Consider the following 22,015-nt stretch of genomic DNA (forward strand, 5'->3'; position numbering starts at 1 on the left):
TCTTAATAAACAGTTAGTGAGTTCTGCCTGCCTAAAATGCAAAACAGATGTATCTTTGTTCTTTTAAAGTGACTTTGATGAATAAACTACATGTGACGTCAGGTCCAAGCTATTGGATGTCTGAGTCCGGCAGAGAAATTTTTTAGAATAGAAAAAAGAAAACTTTCCATTGTAGGCTCTGGAGAGAACAAAGTGAATTCCAGTGCATTGCTCTCAGAGCAAATAGGAGCAGGTTCAGAGACTTTAGATAGTCAATCCAACATTTATTATTGGTATTATTTTCAGGGAGATCTGTTTTTGTCTGCTGCACTGAACCATTTTCCTCTCCTTGCAGCTAGTCTCAGACTTTGGCTGCTTGCATCAGTATTAAGGGGGTCTGGCTTTGGAGGTTGTTCAATGTTTTTTTTCCTCCCATTTTAGTTTTGGGAGAGGGAGGGCTGGGAGGAGCAGGAGGTGAAGTAGGAGGGTGAAAAGGAGGACAGACAAATGCTTCCTAAAGGAGAAGTGCTATGCAGACACAACACTATATCTAAGGACTCTCTGATTCTGCTGCTTTTTGCTTTTGTTTTGTCATGAGCAGTTTAACATTTTTCAGGGCAATAGTCTTTGCTTCAGTGTGCATTTTTTGTCAGGTTGACCAGGCAACCAGTTTAGTGCCGCACCCCTTGAGTCTGGAAGTCAGCTCACTCTTTGCAGGTGTTTCATCCATAAACAAGCATCAGCCACAGACTTCTTTTTCTTTACGGAAACCCTTTGGAATTTAACTTTCAGATACAAATACTTGGAGAGATTGGCAGCCGAGGAATATGAGAAGGAGCTGAAGAGCCGAAGTGTAAGCCGAGGCAGAAGTGAGCTGTCCTTGAACCTGAGATCTCCTTCAGCCCCATCCTCACCTGTACCCAAGTGTGTCAGCCCAGCATCCATAGAGTCCCAGGAAGAGCTGAAGACCCCCTCTACTCCCTGTGGTACTCCACAGCACTCAGAAGGTAAGTAAAAAGCAGGGCAAGGGGAAAAGAGGGATGCTTTTGTGATTGTTCTCTCTGACTAGCAGTGATTTTTCATGCATGAGTGTGAGAACATCACCTCTGAGGTGCCAAAGTAAAGGGTATTGTTATATTGGTCCTTGCTGTCTTCCTAAACTTCCTTTTCTTTTTTATTATTCATAGATTTGGATGTCTTGTAGTCTATTCAAGCAAACAGTACACTGCTAATCATTGCTATGATTTATATTAGTATTGTCTGATGCTGTTAGAATGGATTAATTGGAAAATATATCATACAGAGGGTCTTAATTTTAGCATCATGTTCCTTGTATATTAGAAGTTTCTGAATACTAAACCAACAATATTCCTGCCAGCAGATTTTGGTTGTGTGGATTCTCTGGAACAACAGATGAATGCCAAGATTATAATAATCTTCCAGTAGAGCACAGGCTGACTGGGGCAAACAGAAAGGCTCTTTAATTGAAGGCAGGGAGGGTGTGTTGGTTATTTTTAACACCAACAAAAGCTTTTAAAATTGTAGCAGAAGTAGTAAAGGACTTAAAAGAGACCACAGACAATTAGTGAAAAGGAAAGTATAATTAGTGTTTGCACGGTTGGTTTGCTGTCATATAATTTATTGGTGTACAGAGCAATATTTTTTTTGTGTGTGCACGTCATTCTGCCATTTGCAACATGTTCCCCTCCTTCAGTCTTGAAAAAAAACACCCACCATATGGTTTTATATTTGCACCACACAATATTGCATTAACTTTGGGAGCTAGAGTGCATGTTGAGGGTGAATTATCGCCATCATTCATTTTTATTTTATTTCCTGCTACATGCTATTGGTGATTAATGCATTTGTAACTTGCACTGCTTGGTTTTATTGAGTGTTTTGGCTAGTAGCATGCTGTAAAGCAAGGGAATTTAAGAAAAAAGTTACAAATACCGAATGTTACGTATGTTTATTCTCACTACATTAAGTAGGTGAAGTTTATTTAATTTAGGTTTATGTGTTTTTTCAATTATATTCCCAGTTTTATTATCTAGCACCTTAAAAGTCTCAGTGGAATCACTTGAATTTAAAAACATGGGTATTTTCCTGTAAATTTGATAGTCAGAAGCATCCAGATACCCATTTCTTTGAGCTTTATATTACTTTTAGAGCAAGTAAGCTGGATTTTTCCACCATTAGTATTTCAGAGCTGGGTAGGGAGCAAGTATCTCTTTTATGATGATTATTTTAACATATTTCCCCTGGAAGCATTAAAAAAAAAAAAAAAAAAAAAAAAAAGCATGAAATGGAGCAGCACAGTCCATTTGGAGAGTACATTTAGAGCAGGTGTACAGGGCAACATTAGGCAGCCCGGTTGTGGCAAAGCTATCAACACATGGGTAGACAGGACCTCTGTACTGAAAATCCCAGCAACATCAATAGGCATCAGAGAGCAACACCTGGAAGCTTAGCAGTGAACTACAAGGAGAAAAAATATGGATGGAGCAGGGTGAGCTTCCAGCAACTGAAAGCAGACAGCCAGGACAGCACCCAAACATGGCTTGAAATCTGCATTCTTCAGTGGAAGCTGTGCATGAAAAAGGGTAGCTTTCTCAGGCCTAGGAAAAATATTGGGAAGGTCATTTGAAATAATGAGCATGTGAGCAGGGCAAGTTCTCTTGTTCTCTGGAGGTGGAAGATGATTGGATCAACCAACAGCTGGCAGGATTCTTTGCAGATTTTGTGCCATGGCTTCTAGACTGTTTATTATCTGAGTTTCTTATGTTCTTTTTCTGTCCTTAGGAAATGTTACAAATCGCACTAACAGAGAATGAAACTGAGACATTAACTCACTTAAGCAAGTTGTAGGAAGGCTGAAATAGAGCCCTGAACAGAGCCAGTTTACATTAACCCCAATCAGTTGTGTTGAACATGGGACTCATCATCCTCTCCAACAAGCATAAAACTGCAGAAGGAAAATAATTGCTCAGTTCTGTTCATAGGACCCTCCAAAGACTCTGCAAGAGTAGTGTTAACAGATGTGTGATACTTGCCTGCACAATTCAGACGCAAAGTCAGATGAGAAGTGCGTTCCCCTAGTAGCAAAGCAATATCTGTGGTTTTAGAAGTTAAATTTATTTTACCCTGCTTGTGTTGAAGTATAGTTTGTCCATCCAGTATCTACTGGCTTAAGAAGGAAATAGATTTTGTCTCTTGAACTTTCTCCCACGCTGTGAAGCATCTCAGTATCTCTACCCAACATAAAAATCTGGACTTAGTGATCTGGAGTGTTTTCTCATATAAAACAATTGGTTCCATTGAAGTAATCAAGTCTTATACAACTTACTCTTGTAAAACTTGTGGTATGGCATTCAGAGGAAATGAAGGCAGTCCCATAACTGCAAAATAGAACTTAATTTTTTTTTCAAAGCAACTACTTCCTCTTTTGTAATTTCATTGGATAATATTTTATGAAATGCACATGTGCATTAAAGGAAAGCAACAATAACCAAGAAATCTCTGAAATCAATCCACAAAAGCATCAGATACAATCCCTCCTCTTAGAAGAGCAGCTTTATGCAGTACTCACGGAAGTAAACAAGTCAACCCAAGTATGCCTTCTGGACAGAAGGAAAACTTCTGAACGTATCAGTAGCAAAGCAAGGTTCAAATACTGCATTAAGTATGACTAGTGAGGATGTCTGGAGATGGAGAAGCACTGAAGCATGAAGGTGCAGTGAGGCCATTACAGCCACAGCTGTACAGCAGGACAGAGGAGTAGGGGTTGGGGGGGTTGGAGTACAAGTGGATTGGAGGTGGATTGGAGGTGGTACAGTGGATTGGAGGTTGGGGGCAGAGAAAGAAAGAGAAAAGGAGGTGAGCCCTGCTGAATTCACTGCAAGATGAATCCTGTGTTAAAAGAGCTGGGGGGAGATCCAGACTTCAAGCTTTAAGTTTTGGTTTAATTGCCTGAAGAATTCGACCAATCTTCTTCAGACTTTGCTTTCTCAAGTGACACCACTTTCCAGCTCCAAATAGAGAGCAAGGAAAAGAGGTGAAGATGAGGTTGACTAATGTATTACAAAGGCAAGGGATTAGGTGTAGGCCTAGGATATTTGTTCTCTCTGAGGGTTTATAGGCCTGAGGGATTCAAGTCTTAGCATCTAGTAAAGATATGACAATCTGTGTCTGTTCAGAGTTCTTTAATAGCTGAGTATCAAAAATAATTTCCTTCCATGTCCCTGTGCAGCATTGTGAGTTCATAGCTATTTTCAGAAGGAAGCTTGCTGTCCAGTCAACCTTATTCAGAAATGGGCTATCACCAATATATGATCATAACACAGCAAACCACATTGTTACGTTGTTTTTTTGTTTTGTGTATGTGTGTGTGTGCATGACAGAGTCTTAAAAATATTAGAAGATGAAAATTCTCAAAACAAAGCAATCTTTACACATTCATTGAAGGGCTCTGCTACCATGTCCATCAGTGCTGAGGATACATAACTGCTTTGAGAGATTTCATTCTCCTCAGAATTTTTTTTTTCCAGTAATGCATTTTCAGAGATTAACTTTTGGGAGAAAAAAAGAAATAGGCAAAAGATTCAAAAACTATTCCGTAAACTTATGTTCAGTTTTCCTCCTCCTTGTGAGTCTGTACTAGTCTGAAAGTTCCATCTCATTTTACACACTAAGAATTTTGTTTGTTAACAGCTTTAGAAATTCTCAACAATATCAACCCATGAATGGAACTGCAGGCGATAGGTATATGGCTGTCTTAATAGCTTCATTCTCCTGCTAGTGTTTGTTGACAAAATTGATTTCTGAACTGTTCTTTAAGGGAAGCACTACTGGACATAGCTCACTATATATAATTTGGGTGATAGGTAGGTAGTTTGATCTCAGAAGAGAGGGAGAGAGACTTTCAAGATGAGTATCAATGTATCCCTATTTTTTTCTAAAAGTGTTCAGATTTTGATATTCCTTGAACTCAAAAAAGGCAGCTTGTGTCAGCATAGTGCTGTCTACTCCTTGGCATATATTAGGATCTCCTAAGACACTACATCTTTCTGCTATGTGTGGAATATTTCTAATGTGCAGAGGATTCAGAATTCTTTTGAATGCTGCTTTTGTAGTTCTACATTCTCATTTTCCAAGCATTTCTGATGTCTTCCCTGACTGTATCCTACTAAATCTTAAGTGTAGCTTCGTGATGGCAAAACATTAGTGGTCCTGTTCGTATTTCAGTCAGTTTCTTTCTCTACCTAAGCTGTTGGAGTTGACCTTCCTGGTCACTGCACTTTTTGGTCTTAGAGGGAAAAGTCTAGAATGGCTAATTAAGGAAGCTGAAGACATCTGTATGTATCTATGTAGTCATCGTGGACCATTGCAGAATGAGAGGTTCAGAATCTCACTGTACAGTACTATGCTAGTTCCAGGATACCTAAGGTTATACCCTAGTTATATTCAAATCTTGTCTTGACTTGGAAATATTCTTGTGTTACACCTTCAAACTAACAGCTGTAGACAGATATACACCACTGAGTATTTGCCCAACTCCTTGCCAGCTCTCTAAAATTTTGATTCTCTCACAGACAATGCCAAGAGTAGAGTTGTAAGACATTTAAAGAGACAAGGTCTGCACAGAGCTGCTCACAAATCAAATGTCAGACTTTTAAATTCTCTTTTTGTAGAAGAGGGAAAAGGGTAATCTGCTAATTGTTTTAAAACGTCTTAAAGGGGATTGAGTATGCATGGACTATTTATTAAAGATACTATGTGAACATTTATGTATATGTTTTATTTATACATAGATGCTTGTTTAACTAACTACACATTTAAAATCATTTGTGAAATTGCAAAAGCTTAACTCCAACAAAATGAAGGAAAAAAATAGTTTTCATTTTTACACTAAAATTATGTAAAATGAAGTGGAATAGCGTGATACTGAAGATGCATTCCTCAAAGCTAGTTCAGAAATGTGTGGTGTTGTAAAGAGAAGGCATGGGCATTGTTAGTAATCATCATTCTTTGTGTGGGTGTCCCAGAAAAAAGAATAGGCACTCCATGTGCAGCAGTCTTTGGAAAACGTTGTGACTTTTGTTATTTTGGCTTACGCTGTCTTTGGATTAATCCACTACCTGCTCCCTAGAGGACTGACCTGTTTCAGCTACATTCCAGTGTGATACTATTTGCCTCATAGGATCATTTTGTTCTTGAAGAAGGTCTCATCGTACATCATGCGATCCAAAGATGATAAGTCCATTTTGCAATATTGCAGTGACAAGTAGTAGAAGGAAAAAATGAGCATGACTTGGTCATTGTAGTCACCTGACACAGAATTTAGCACAAAGGGAATTTGGGGAGTATGCAAAACTAACATGCATGCCTATTTTCATCACTCTTGCATGGCAATTTCAGCATTCATAAAATTGTGAGCTGCTTGATGTGAATATGAGTGGATGCTCTTCAGTTCCTTTGCCGCATGCAGAGAATATTTGCATGTGAAAATCAGATGTTTTAGCTAAAAAAAGAAAGAAGAATGAAGTTCACTGTCAGTGATAAAGCAGGGAAGAAGAAACCAGGTGTGCTATCAACAGTATTCGCCACATTGCCAACTGATAAAAAACTCAATGTATAACATATGCCAACCAATTGGAAACTAAATTTGTGCCATATGCCAAGCATTTGAAAACTTTGTTCAGTTTTGATGTGGCTATTCTGAAGTAAATGTGCATGAAAAAAAACATATGTTTTTCGTCAAACAGATGTGTGTCAGTGCCATTTCCAGACTGTGCCATTTCATTGTGTTAATAAAACTAATATTGTATTTTTTTTTTGTTGAAGTGTTCCTCATCAGGTGAAAAAAGAATTCCTCCAGAAACCAAAGAAAATTCAACCAAAAAAGCCACAGTCTCTCTCCTTTTTGCTTTTTACAAGATCTCTTGCTTCCTGACTCTGTCTAGGCACTGAATTTTCAATGTCATGGGTGGGATGCCCATTTTCTGCTGGTTCAAATCCTTATGTGAGTCCAACATTCCAGCTGTGGAAGTATGTATAAAAACAGTGGATTGGCTCCAGACAGTAGGCAGAGGGGTTTGCCAGGCCACTCTCGTGTGCAACGCTGTCGTCATACAACGTTCATCAATCTGTTGCTCATAATGTTAAGCATGCCCATGGACTTGCTTTTTATTTTCTTTCCATAAGGCACTTGTACAGTTTTTACATCATTCTCATTTAGATGGGTGAGCCTGACACAACTCTGCTGTTAAGTGTATCTCTTTCTCCCATTGTTCTCTCCACCAGTGAGTGCCAGTGAACCCGAACCAGAGACAGAGACAGAACCAGAAGCAGAGCAGGAGACTGAGGCAGAGCCTGAGCAGGGAACGGAGACACCCAAGGAAATAGAGGCTACAGAGGTGGGACCAGAGAGTGAGGTGGAGCAAGGACCAGAGAGAGAGCCAGAAGAAAGTGCAATACTCAGTGAAAAAGAGAGGCAGAATGAGGAAGTGAATGAAAAAGACAACTGCTCTGCATCCAGCATATCCTCAGCAAGCAGCACTTTAGAGAGGGAAGAGAGAGAGGACAAGTTAACCAGTGACAATGAAACTGGTAAATTGAAGTTTTTTCAATAATGAAGGATTTCTGGTGGGGAAAAAAAAAAAAAAAAAAAAAGTGTAAAATGTGCAGCTCTGTTGTTTTGTTAATTAGCAAACAAACTCTTTGCTCCTAATTGAAGATTTCTTTTTTCAGTGGCCAAGTCGGTGTCTTTCCCTGCTTGGAAATCCACAGACTTTAATGGGTCTTCTGTGTTTGAGGGGCAAAAAAGCCTTGATCAATTGAGATCAATTTTAACTTGAGACCATTTTCTTCCTTAAGTTTAATGTAGTAACTGTTGAATCATGATCTTGTAGTGACTCTACCCCCAAATAGTTGTCTTTTCTACACCTAAAACAATGAGATAAGAGGCCTTGCTGATACAGTTTTTCATGAGATTACACACAAATTTTCACATGCCATTAGCTTTTAATTCAATAGGAAGATAAATAAGTGCTGAGCTCTTTATTCCATCCTTCCAATTTTCCTGTCTTAGGCTTCAGAAAGCAGAAAGAGATACATAGGAGCTGCAGACTATAGTTCTAGGCCTTCATTAGATCAGGTGGAGAAGGCCCATAAAATATACATTGTCTCAAAGACTGCAGCTCTGTAGTGACCATTGTTTCTGGTTTCATGCAAAGGGTAGCCCAGCCTGGAAAACAACTTAAGAATCTGAAGAACCAGTTTTCTGCTCTGGAGAGATAATTATGACCAGAGATAGTAATGCAGTTCAGGCAGGGAGTTAAAAAAAAAAAAAAAAAAAAAGGCGTATTTTGACCTTCATTGATTAATTATACTTTTCTTTTTTCATTTGTTTGTTTGCTAGCTTTTGTAAAGAGGTTAAGGAATAAGTGTTATTAGGGCACTCCCAAGTCTTCTTAGGGCTCAACAGTGGAAAACATTGTCGTAAGTGCTTTAAATTCTAGATAAGAGAACAAAAATTGCTACACAGTGTGAAACAACCTCACTTCTTACTGAAAGAAAAGAGATGACCCAGTAACAAGGATTACCTCATAGTAGTGAATTTTCAGATTATGATGTTTATGTTTGAACACTATCACTTTTTTTTCTGGAAGCATTAAGTTAATTTTGTTCTAAATTTAAGAACTATCTTCTTTTCAACTAGCTTCAAGATTAAGTTAAATGAGGCACTTAGAATGTTGTTCTACTCTTACAGACAGTAGATGAGTATATGCGTAGGAAAGGCATGATGTATATGATAGATGAATGATATTATTGCATGTGGCAAAGTTCAAGATCTTCCAAGTGCAAACAAAGGAGTACAGGTTACAGTTTTCCCCAGATCTCATGTGTTACATCCCGATCCTTTCACTCTAAGTAAATGCATATGTACTTTTTTTGTTAAAAGCTAAGAAATGTACCCTGGTAATCAAATAAGAGCATCTTAAAATTGACATATGTTATCAGTAGGCCAAAGATTTATTAGGTTGTGCTATGAAGTAGTTCTCATGTAGCAAGTCGTTTGTGTTCTACCAGATAAGGAGAATCAGAAGGCAAAGGGAAGCACTGGTTTCCAGCAGCTATCAGATTCCCAGCAGATATTTTACCATTGGTTCTGCTCAGATGCAGTAAGGGCAAAGAAATAAAGCCTTTGGTTCCAGCTTCTTTGCCAACCTTGCTGCTGAACCTAACTTCTTATAGTTCTCATTTCTTTAATGGTATTTCACAACTTTATTGCTGTGGACAGAGGGAGAGAAGTGAGCAACTGGGTAGCAAGAGTAGGAGTATTCAGAGCAATAACATTTGATTAAATAGGGGAAATGAAGGTACGCTAAGAGACCCCATCTTAGAGATTTTGTCTGGGGAGTTTTTTGATGAGAGTACATCAATAGCTGTCATAGTAAGAAAGCAAATCAACTGATAGTCCAAGTGCAAAGTTCTGCACCTGGGTCGGGGCAGTCTTAAGCACAGATGTAGTTTGGGCAGAGAATGGCTTGAGAGCCACCCTGAAGAGAAGGATTTGGGAGTGCTGATGGATGAGAGAATCAACATGAGCCAGCAATGTGTGCTTGCAGCCCAGAAGGCCAGCCGTATCCTGGGTTGCATCAAGTGAAGCAGATTGAAGGAGGTGATTCTTCCCCTATGCTCTTGTGAGACCCCACCTGGAGTACCGCGTCCAGTTCTGGAGCCGCCACCACAAGAAGGACATGGAGTTGTTGGAGCAGGTCCAGTAAAGGGCCGTGAAGATGATCAGATGGCTGGAGCACTTTCCCTACAAGGACTGGTTGAGAGAGTTGAGGCTCTTCAGCCTGGAGAAGAGAAGGCTCCAAGGAGACCTTATAGCAGCCTTCCAGTACCTGAATGGGCCTACAGGAAAGCTGGGGAGGGACTTCTTATAAGGGCAGCTAGTGATAGGACGAGGGAAATGGGTTTAAACTGGAAGAGAGTAGATTTAGACTAGATATTAGGAAGAAATTCTTTACTGTGAGAGTGGTGAGACACTGGAACAGTTTGCCAGGTGAGGTTGTGGATGCCCCCTCCCTGGAAGTGTTCAAGGCCAGACTGGATGGAGCTGTGAGCAACCTGGTCTAGAGGGAGGTGTCCCTGCCTATAGCAGGAAGGTTGGAACTAGAGATCTTGAAGGTCACTTCCAACCCAAACCGTTCTATGATTCCATGATTCTATGATAGCAGAAACCTTAAAAGGTATTTAAAACTCTTTTAAGTATTGAAGACATCAGGAACATATGAGAAATAAACATGAAATGGAAGTAAAAGTAAAAAGGCAACTGCAAGGTATAAATTGAAACCTTTAACCGTAACTGGCCAAAAGGATAGGATAACAATCAAAATAAAATGTTTAAGAAGTAGAATTTTTAAGAATATGTTAATAAAATGTGTAAAGACTATGGGGAACAAAAAGAATATGATAAAGAAGATACTTAAAATGAGAAGAATTATCTTTGTCCATATTTCACCACTTCATCTTTTGCCCTTTGGAAAAAAAGCACCATAATTTTTTGTCACATTATTGAAACTGGTTAACAGTATTGTATTCAGGAAAATGTAGTCTAAGATGCTTGCATCATTTATTTTTACAAATCGACTGCTGTGGTTTGTTGTTTATAGTGCTGTCTTAAACAGATTATTCTGCAGATTATAGTTTTAAAAAGCATTAGTCAGAAAAATAATGCTTCATTACAGTGAGATTCTAAATGGCTGTAATGTGGGAAGAAGGCTATTACGTTTTCAATTCCATCATGCTACAGAAGGGTAACAGCATCTGATGAGAAAATTTTCAGAAATCACTAGAAGACTTTATTTAAGTGCATGTATTCCTAAAAGTAACTTTGAAAATCTTGCTTTTATGATTATACTCAGAAAGTTGCCCTGAGAGCTGTACCCTGGGTATGCAATCAGCTCTGTGATTCAAGTAGCCCTTGTCATGAAAACAGCCCAGGCACCAGCCAAGAGGTCCAAAGTGCAGCCAGATGTGAAAGCTGTCCTCCCCTAGCGGTCAGAGAGGGAGGAGGGGGAGGAGGAGGAGGAGGAAACAGTTACATTTTGACCTTAAAGTCAGGCAGGTAAACTTCCTCTCTTGAGGAAGTTTTCCTTCTAGTTTATGGATTGAACAGAAGTAGGATAGCAACCTGTCTGGTGACATGGTCACAATATCTAAACCCCACTTTGGATTACAAAATATTCTGAGCATTTATGCACTGTGTAAAATGAGCTGGGATAGGAAGTACGAAATTAAATCTGACAGATTTCAGAAGAAGCCCAAAATCTCAAAATGCTGAGTTATGAAGTCCCTCCTGAGCTTAACAGATTATTTTCTGCTCCTGTTCCTTGTTTGAGAAGTACTCCCAACCCACTGGGATTGAGACATAACTCAGCACTGTCACTAATAGCAAAGTTTCCGAACCTGTTGCTTACCCAGTTTCAGAGTAGTTGTGCATGCAACTCTAAAACATTTTTCTTGTGGTGGGGAGCACTCTTGATGCTCTGGCTTCCTTCTCCTGACTTTTCCCATCTGTGTGTGTGTGATTGCAGGTCCATGGTCCCAGACCATTCAGGATGCTGGAGTGAATGAGCAGTGCAGCAACATCCTCAACAACAAGCGGTTTATGCTGGACATGCTGTATGCGCATAACAAAAAGCCCAAGGATGAAGAGGAGAAGGAGCTGGAGGCGAAGGAGGAAAAGAAGGAGACGGAGGAAAGCGAGGAGTCCCTCACTAGTCTAGCCAGTAGGATCTCTATCCTTCAGGCCACAAAGCAGGCCAAAGATGAAAGTGTCAAAAAGATGGAGATTGGAAACCTGGACAACCAAGGCAGCGTGAAAGCCTTTGCGGAAAAATTCAACAGTGGTGAGTTGGCCAAGGGGACAGCCTTGCCTGAAGATGAAATCAGTGAACAGGTCCCTGAGAAAACACCAGTGCAGCCAAAGAAGGAATCTGACTACATCTGGGATCAACTCATGGCTAATCCTAGAGAACTTAAAATCAAAGACATGGATTTTACAGACTTGGGGGAGGAGGATGATGTAGATGTGTTGGACATGGATATGGGTCCTGGGGACTCCCTTGTTCCCCCTCCTCCACCTCCACCTTCTTTCCTGGGTTTGCCTCCTCCACCACCTCCCCCACTGTTTGGATGTCCGCCTCCACCTCCACCCTCTGCTAATTTATTGGCTCCTCCTCCGCTGTTCAGCGCTCCTCAGGGTTTAGGGTCACCCCAGGTTTCTAGGGGTCAGCCAGCATTTATAAAGAAGAAGAAAACCATCCGTCTGTTTTGGAACGAGGTACGGCCATTTGAGTGGCAGTGTAAAAACAACAAACGCTGCAGAGAATTCCTGTGGTCGAAACTGGAACCCATTAAGGTGGACACTTCCAAACTGGAGCATCTCTTTGAGTCGAAGTCCAAGGAACTGCCTGTCACAAAGGTACAGCTCATATTCAGCTCGCTCTTATTTTGCTATTGTATTGGTATTCATTTTGACTTAGATGTAGATGATTTATGCTGTTTATATGAAAACAGTGGAAATTACGGGATGTGTTTCTAGCTTGGTCTATGACAGAAGATATTCCATAACCTGAAACTAGGAAATGAGACACAGTGGTATCGGTGCCAAGCCTGTCCTTTTGTCTCAGGTCTATCAGTTTGGGGATATCACATCAGGTGGGGAATATCAACAAACTATACATTGATGCAGTTGTAGTTCAGTGCCAAACCAGGTATTTAAATATGAAGTATTTTCTGTTATATTTATCTAAAGGTCAGAGCATGATGATTCATATCTGTATTTGACAGTTCTTCACTTGGTAATATTTTCCTAATCATTGCATAGAAAGTTTAGAATATTAGATTTGTTCTGCAGCAAAATGCCCACTCATGTACTTTATTGTGCAGGATTGCTTTATAAGCTAGACCAGGTTTACAGTTAAACTCTGCAGGATTTTGTGTGGAAGGGGGATTTTATTATTTTATTAAAAAATAGTGGTAAACGGGTATATTTAAAATCCTTAATTTGGACAGTAGGGCTATCCAAATTTTAGGACAGAGGCTGGTGCAGGAAATACCTCAACAACTAGGATGTCCTGATACTTAGGAGCATTGTTATGAAATAAATTCATGAAAGCTGTTTTCACGACTGTTTAACGTTGAACTTGACAACACAGAAAAGTCCCTTATATTTACATTTAGTAGGAATTAGTTATTGGTTGAAACATTTGTTTTTCATGGCTTCATAAACTCACTTCTAATCAGAGCGGTTAATATCAGGAAAAGGACTTTCCTCTTCAGTTAAAATGCTAGTGAAATATACCCATCTGTCTTTGTTAAAATAAATAAATAACTTGATTGTATGTTTTATAGTGACATAAAAAATAATCAGTACCTTGAATATTTAACCTCTCCTTGGCTAGCTAAAGTTGTATTTCATGTGTCGTAAGTATTATTGGCTTTTCTTAATGTGGTGAGGCTACCCAGTCTCATATTCCTTGCCCAAATTATTAACTCAAAATTTTCCATCCACCATTTGACCAATCTAGCGCCTCTTTAAGTACATGGCAAACAATAGGTGCATGAATATATGACTCACCTACATCTTACATATCACTGTTCTAAATTGAACTTTTTGTGATGCAAAAACAATTTGCATACATGCACTACTTATAACTTCGAAATGTGTGGCATAGCACCTTAAAAACATATTCAGCTGATAGTTCATTTGGCAGACATTGAGATTCATTTCTTTCTCTCATTCCTTTTCTGGTGAGGAAGGAATGTTGGTGACATGGTAGCGTGTTACTTCTCATCTCTCTCCCTGTAAATACAAATCTGCCACAGATGGTTCATAGATGGAAAGAATGAGAACGTTTTCTTAGATCGATGAAGCATTTAATTCCTTGAATTTAATGTGGAATTATGACATATTTGCCTTTTCCAAAGTTTAGTTGTGTGCTAAATGCCAGTATTGTAATGGATTTCTCTGGTTGATTCTTAGATTCTATTCTCACCTGAATTTTGATAAAACGTTGGAATGTGGACTTGTTTACTTCTCCAGTCGTTTGTCAGTTATTTTCCCAAACAACTTCTGGGCATTCCCCCCCACCATATGCACTCTTCCCAAACCTGCCTGGGCTGCCTGATGTTTTGGCACAGCTTTTGGCTCCTAACTGAAAGATGAGTGAGCAGGTTTCTTTGAAATCAGTACAAGTCTGAGGAATGATTTAGGTGACTGCTTTCCTCTTGGACACTAATACTGCTCTCTGCGTGAGACATTATACTTTTGGCTTGCTTTCCATCCCATCCCATAACACAGACATAGCGTGTCATTGTCTCGGTGCAGAAAACAGTGATGACTGAAAATTATCATAGTGGAGCTCCACACCAGATTCTGAGAGTCTTGTGTATTTTTGGTGAATACCAGCAAATCTTGCAGGGCATGAGATGGTCCTTACATTAAGCAAGAGTGGGAATAATTAAGCAGACCGCTGAATCCATAGAGGACTTGAGGTTTGGTATGAAGATTGCACTCAAATTAGGATAACTCTCGCTTTTTCCAGACTGCTTGGTTTATTTCCAGGAAGTACATTCCCCGTTGTGTCTAGTTTCTTGTGTCCAATGGCTGCAATCCAAAGCAGGTTTATTCTATAATATTGTAAAGTCTGACTCACAGCTCAGTTGGTTCAGCTGAAAAAAAAAAAAAGAGCACTGAGCAACAAATCAAAAGTCAGACCTCCAGATTTCATAGCAGTAGATGCAAGCAGGTGCATGGAAAAGGAATAGTCCAGAAGGATAAGAGAAGCAAAGCCAGAGTGTGTGTTGGAGTGGGGGCTGGGGGTCTTTGGCTCTCTCCTGTGCATATGATTTTATCCAGCTGTAACCAATTTTACTCCAGTTTCTAATCCTTCACTGTGATTTCCACAACACACAGCTATAAACAGCTACTTCCTGGCTTATGAGAAGTTTTTCATTAAACACAATAGACTGCAATAAAATAAAATGGATTTTAAACTGTAGGATATAATAGGGGAATTTAAGGTAGAGGGGTCGTTCTTGATTTTAGAAAAATGTATTCCGCTTTGGGCAGTATGCACATTGATTATAGTTGGTGGAGCAATTTTTTGTTGCAGAATGCCTATTTTCTGAATTGGAGGACCGCAACGTTTTATCAGTGGATAGAAGGAGTGATCAGGTACCCCTCCAAACAAGCCTAGAATTTCTGCCAAACAAAGCTGGTATTTTGGCAAAATACATCAAAGTGTTAATTTTTCTGTGACAAGAAATTCAGTAGTTGCATACACTACTGAATCGAAAGTTACTGCCCAACCCTTCTGAAATCTGTGTGGTTCTGCAAGTCATTAAAAAGTATTTTGCTGATTCATCTATACCCACTGGGTATCAGTCATCATCATCATTATGTGCCCACAGGCACAAAAGCAAGCAGGAGTGAAAAATTAAGGAACTTATTTTCACATACAGGTGTGGGTATGTGCCTAGATACATACTCCTAGTAAAAATGGTTGTTGTAAGGTGAATAAATGTGAAGGCTAGTCATAAATGTGGAACAACATTTCTGAAAAAGAATGTTTGATATCCTTAACAACGTAGGTGGCAGCTGAATTATTCCTTTTCAAATCCCCGGAGTTAAATCCTTGCTAGTTAAGATAGAAACAAAAAGAAATGGTCATAGCGTTATTAAGGGATTTCCCAAGTTTTTCTGTATTACTGATGCACATAGTTCCACAAGTTTGAACAGAAGAGATATTTCTATCTTGATGCTCTTATATAAAATTGAGAACTGAAAAAGTGATAGAAATTCTTATGAGTGCTTAATTAATGCAGATAGGTGGTTTTTAGACTACATGCTCACCAAACCACAGGTCACCTTCTGTGAGACCGCTGGTGTTTTTGAATAACCTATCTTGTCTGCCAAGCCTTCAGTAAAAGGCAACAGCATCTGGCCAGTTAGGTCTTATAAAAGTCTAAATTCGCTGCAATTCTTGGTACGTTGTAGGAATGATTCTACCACCTGATTTATATTCCATAATACAATAACCAGCAGCTCAAGGCTATGTATTGGCACTTCGAGATGTGAAATCAAGTGCACTAATGAACTAATAAAACACATTCTGAAATCACTTAATATTACAGCAGAAATTGGTAGCTGTAACTCATTGTAGTCGTTAGGCACTTAAATCTGTGTGATTTAATTGCAGACCAAAAGGAATTCTTTCCCTCGTGTTAGGATAATAAAGTTCGAAGTAGTAAAACCTTTTTCTTTTCTTCATCCTTTTGTACGTTCTGAAGGGATTTCTTTGTAACCTAGCCTTCATCCCCAGAAGGGATTTAAAATCTCATCTGCCACTGTTTTTGTAAAGAATTACTCCAGATTTTCATACTCAACGTGCAGCTGTAGCTCTGGAAAATATCTCTCTTGCTTATGTCCCCAGTAGAGCTCATCTGTCTCTCCTAACTCACTGCTGAGGAGGGATCGCACTGCTGTGATCGCAGTCATCCCAGCGGTTGGCATCAGATGTCCCACAAATTAATATGTCTCTCTTGACAAACTTAGGAACCTAAACACAGAGCTGCAGATCTGAGGCTTACTTACCCATACCGCATGTGAGAAGCCTAAATTTAACTTCTTTCCCCCAGCTTCTTCCCTTCTGCAAGGATTCTTCAGTGCACTGTGATTCTGTGCTGCAAAAATGGCGGTGAAAATACAGGGGAGTGCAGTACAGACTAAGAGGAAGCAGGCTGTGGTGAATGCCACTTGTTTTTATGTGCTCTTGGCCACTAACTGTGGTCCCGAGAAAGCAATTAATGGCCTAGAGAGTAAGAACAACTGCTTTAAAGGAGAACTGCTATCTCAGGTCACTCAGCTAGCTCCCTGAGAGAAAGAGGTCCTATACTTAAATAAAGGAAGGGCTCAGGGACGCTTTTAAGTTGTTGACATAAGAGCAGTTCTAGCAAAATAAAAAGTCATCACAGTTCTTCTAAAATTTATCCTGTTTGTTCTGAAAGTGCCATTTCTTTATATATTTTTTTTAAAGCAGTAACATCTTATTGCATGGTCACATCTCTGCCATCTGTGCTGTGCTGAAACACAGGCTTGTACACAGTGGAGCATGTCTGTACTTGCTTCATTGTGCTGGTCTTTTCCCTACTTTTCAGTGCTTGGCAGCATCCCTCAACCCATCTCTCTTAGAGAAAGGGAAGGGAGAGAACAGAACACTTGCTTCCAAACTTTGTGTGTTGAGGGAGAGGAAAAATGATGTAAGAAGCTAGATTGTGCTGTATGCTCTCATTTTCTCTCTCTCAGTACCCCCATATACAATAAGCAGACCCCTTGTAGCAACCTGGCACATGATATATTCAGTTGCCAAAGAGGCACCTTTTTGCACAGTGTAGTGAGTGATTAAAAGGTGTGCTGTGACGTGAAAGTAAAGACATTCAGCACTGTGTTTCATCATAAATGGTTTCTAAGTCAATGTGCATAGTGAGTATGTGTTTTAGCATTAGAAGAATAGGGACAGGGAGGAAAAAAATTCACATTTATTTCAAGAATGAAGTGTAAAGCTTCTTATTAGTTCCTTAGTTTTTTGTCTTTGCTGTCATTTAAAATATTGTCATTTTTACTGGAGGTAAGCCTGAAATACCATAAATTGTAAGGTAGAATATCCTTCCTTGTGCAGCCAGAGGGAGAGTGGGTACCCTGATGTCTCCTTGAAGGCGTTTGCAGCTCCTTATCTTGTGTCCCAGGTGGATCTCCAGCACAGGAGAGGACCAGCAAGCCAGCAGAAACCACCCTGCCCCAGCTGGGCCACCTGGATGTCAGAGGTTCAGTGGCTGCTCCAGGTGCAGCCCTGCCCTGGGCATCCCCAGGCTCGAGCAGCTCCCAAGCGCAGGGAGAACCCTCAGCTTATGGGACAGCCTCTAGCCTTTGTCAGGCTGGCTGTTTCCCAAGGCTGGTGATAACCTGTGTGTCTTGTGCTCGTCAGCATCTGAGTCAGCTTTTATTAGTGGTTAAAAAGGATTTGCACTCACTGTCAGTACCCTTGCATAGGGGAAGTCTTTGGTGAAAGGGGTGACTTTCAGAAACAGACTGAAGGGGTAATTTTCTTCTTGTTCTCTTCTTGATCAAGAAAACTGCTGCAGATGGGAAGCGACAGGAGATCATTGTATTGGACTCAAAACGAAGTAATGCTATTAATATTGGCTTGACTGTGCTACCCCCTCCACGAACTATCAAGACTGCTATTCTGAATTTCGACGAATATGCCTTAAACAAGGAAGGAATAGAGGTAAGGAGCAGTTAGTGTCTTCGAGTCTGCATTTTCAATGTTTTATTGTATTCAGTGTTACATATGCAATGGGCCAAATAATTAATGGAAGAGAGAAAAGATTATATATTACATCATTATGGAGCTGAGTCTTATTAAATCAGTGCAGTGTTTGGCCACTTGAAGTTGGGAATGGTAAACGTGGATTTCTCTGTTTGTATTTAAGCTTGAATAACAATGGTGTTAATTCCTATTGAGATTTTCAGATTGCCCATTATTCTGAAGCTCAGTTTCTTATTACCTTTATTAAAGCTATTAAACTTGTAAATAGATTCTGCATGCATATACTGGGAAGGTATCTGATGCTGAGCACTCATTAAGCACCAAAAAATAGACAGTGATTTTCTAAAGCTGATGCAACCAGTGCAGTTTAATAAAGTTCATGCCCAGCTAGCTGTTGGAGTCATTCTAGATTATATATCTAATGGAAAACAAATACAGTGACTAGTTCTGCTCAAAATAGCATTTCGATGTTACTGATGTTTGAAGAAAAGCAGTTGGTATAAAGATGATGTAATTTTTACCATTACATGTTAGACTTTGCAGATATTCTTACCAAGATCCAAAATGAGCTCTGCTCATTATTCTTTTATCAAAACATTTTCCTTCTGTGTAGTGTAAAAGAAGCCTGCTGCTCCCCTCTTTTTGTTGTTTTGTCTTTTATTTTGTTGTGGTTGTATTAATTTCAATTTTTTTTTTTTGAATAAGCCTGTATCATCTAATATGAGTAATCTGCACAACTGCGAATTTCAACCTGTGGTTGAACTGCATAGGTCTTGTATTGATTCATAGTTACCTTTCAGTGGTTTGGCCCCCTTTCCACCTTCTCTGTGCTGACTACAGAAGAAAATGACAAAAGCTGTATAGAATGGAAGTGGAGCTGCCAACAGTTTCATACAAAAGAAATACTTAAGACCAAATATTATCCTAACTAGAAGGCGTGGCCTGTTACATTCCTACTAGAATATAATTTCTTCCCAAAGCTACATTATTTGCTGTGTGCCTACCTTACTGATATTTTGTAGATGATAAACCAGACTTAAAAATTAATTTTAGTGATAGACAAAAGTTGCTTTTTATCCCAGTTGGTTAGATTTCAATCTTTGGGGCAATTATAGCGACCACGAGTTTCACAGTGGCCAGTTACATGACCCAGCTCCATGTATCCACCACTATACTTTGCAGTACTGAATGTTCCAGATTGGAGAGAAGCATCCCTCCAGCCAAATCCAACTCTCATACCATCAGTTAGACCTCAATTTGCAGAAAGTGTTTACAAAGAAAGTCCTGCATAAAATGGCTGATAAAGCATCATGCTTTGAATTGCTTCCTTACTTGGTTTGCTCAACAGAAGCTCAGCTGCTCTGCTCACCCTCCCAGTGCCACCATTTGTAGCTGCTGTGCCCATCTGCCAACCACCTGCAGTGTCCACAATTGGGAGTGCCTTGTACCACCACACCCTTATTTGGGTAGCCTTCCCATTACCTGCCAGAAACCCGTAATTTAATTGAAAATATATATAATAAATGCATGCAGCTTTAAATTTAAGATTTCAGAAACCAGAAAATGCTGCATTGTTGATAGACCTGCCCAGTGCTAAAGAAAATAGAATTTCGAGTGTTCTGAGTGTCCGCAACTTGAAGCTAAAGGATGTGAGTAATCCTGATGTGATCATTCAGGTATTTAAAACTAAGAGAAAGGATAAATAGACCTGAGTCCGGATACTTTCCATGTTGAGGGATGAAGCCTTCATTAGTTGGAAAGGTTGGTGTTCATGTAGGAAAAAAAATATTTTCTTCTAAATTTTGATTTATGGTTTGTCAAGTTAAATGGCACAATGAATTCAGATTTCATCCTTCAATTCTCAATTTACAGATTTTTCTTATAGCACATCGTTGCAGAGTCAGAGAGACATATAGCAAAAGAGATGGCTGGATTGAGCTACGTAGATTTAGACAAGAGGTACAAGAAGAGGCACAGAATTGCATCGTCTTGAATCCTGCTGTTCTCAGTAGAGCCCTCCTGCAGTTTCCTGTACTGCTCCTTTGACCAACAGTGTCGATTAACTTTGTTAACCTCTTTTCCTGTTTTCATCTGTTCATTGGCTTTAGTATTAGAGTTAGATTGAAAGGAACAGAGGATGTGTATTTTAGATGTTTCATATTTTAGACCATGTGTTTGAAGTGCTTAGGTATCCCTGAGAATGGAGATGTGATCTTAGAAAGACAGATGTAGTCAGTTTAGTATGCAGAGCAGGCACTGTAGGGAAACATGCTTTCAGAGGAAGGCACAATGTGTGTCTATGAGCATGCATCAATCCAGCTAAACAATTTTTTTTGCCATCTTACATTTGCCAAAGTGGTTGTGCTTTCCTTTCTTTGAAAACTTGGCATCCATTGTGTTCATACAACTTGGAACTCAGCTGCAAACAAAGAACTGCCTGCTTAGCATGGACGAAGGCTCCCTCAGTGTTAAGCAAGAAAGCAAGTTTAAAATCCTGGCATGTAATTTTACTTCAAGAATAGTCCCCCAGACCAGTCCTTGCTGTAGTCTTCAGTAAAGGAAGCAAGTAGGTCTATCTGCTACTCAGGGAACAAGAATAAAAATCAAATTATACCAAACAATATGGGGGGTAATGCGGTGAGGAAATTAAGATTGTATGCCTTGTTTTTTACAGTGTAGCTTTGTGATACTGTGTATTACATGGATGGGCATTGCTTTTAGTAAAACTACTTGAAATGAAAAAGCTGCCCATGGATGTTAGGTTCTCCATAACCAAGCAGTTAAGTATTTTGAAGGCCATGTGTTTGGAGTGATTACATAGCCCTGAGATGTCAAAAGGGATAAGAAATGAGAGTTAAGTGTTACAAAGGCAGATGGTAACATTTATAAATAAACAAAATCCACAAAAGTTGGTTTTCAGAAATGATCAAAGTATTTAAATTTGTTCTGATAGTTGCCACCTCAGTATGTTGGCTTTTGCAGTTTCCAATTGGGTTAGCTAATGCTTTGTGAAAGACTGGTGGGGTATTTCAAACTATGCTAGCTTGCTTGACCTGGAAAAACGCCTTTTTCTGGATAGAACACAGAATTGAATAAACAATACTTTGTTGGCTGTACTCTAGCAGTCAGCATATCACTGCCCTAACAAGTTTCAGGGAAAAAAGCTACCCTTTCACTCCTTGGAGAAAACAAAAATACTTTCTATGGCTTCTGTGAACAGCAATTGCATGTTGATGTATTTCCGTAGAGAGCTGAAGAAGTGGAGCAATCTGGCTGAAACCATGGCTGTCAGTTTCTGATTTATAGAGGTCATTGTAAAGCATTTTAGATAGAGTCTCTTTTCTGAATTGGATCATTTTTTTAAAAAGTTCATATAAAAATTAGTGTAGAAAGCCTCATATACTATGGTGTCAAGAGCTTCATATTCTTTTAGATTTTCTATTCTATTCCTTTGCATGTATATATATTTGTTTTCTCCAAGTAATGAGTATCGAATATAATGAATGATGAATATAAACCACTGATGTGTCTCATTAGTAGATGCCTGAAAAAATGAAGTGTGAGAGCTTTTTTGGATTTGAATCTTTGTTGAGACTTGTCAAATATCAGATAATGTGTATTTGGTTATG

At 39.4% G+C, this 22,015-nt stretch overlaps 1 protein-coding gene across 12 annotated transcripts in view; it reads left to right on the plus strand.

Moving 5' to 3' along the window:
- Positions 1-22,015, plus strand: part of FHOD3 (formin homology 2 domain containing 3) — a 367,457-nt gene that overhangs the window by 297,393 nt on the left and 48,049 nt on the right. For 11 of the 12 annotated variants that reach the window (XM_090137189.1, XM_090137192.1, XM_090137190.1 and 8 more), the window contains 4 exons: positions 772-986; positions 7,282-7,587; positions 11,586-12,475; positions 18,186-18,344. In XM_090137189.1, coding sequence (XP_089993315.1) covers positions 772-986; positions 7,282-7,587; positions 11,586-12,475; positions 18,186-18,344 — 1,570 coding nt within the window. The remainder of the gene's footprint in view (positions 1-771; positions 987-7,281; positions 7,588-11,585; positions 12,476-18,185; positions 18,345-22,015) is intronic. The other variant, XM_090137194.1, reaches the window with a different exon arrangement.

Source organism: Phasianus colchicus, chromosome 3, assembly GCF_987193195.1.
Source record: "Phasianus colchicus chromosome 3, bPhaCol1.hap1.1, whole genome shotgun sequence".
Taxonomy (NCBI): domain Eukaryota; kingdom Metazoa; phylum Chordata; class Aves; order Galliformes; family Phasianidae; genus Phasianus; species Phasianus colchicus.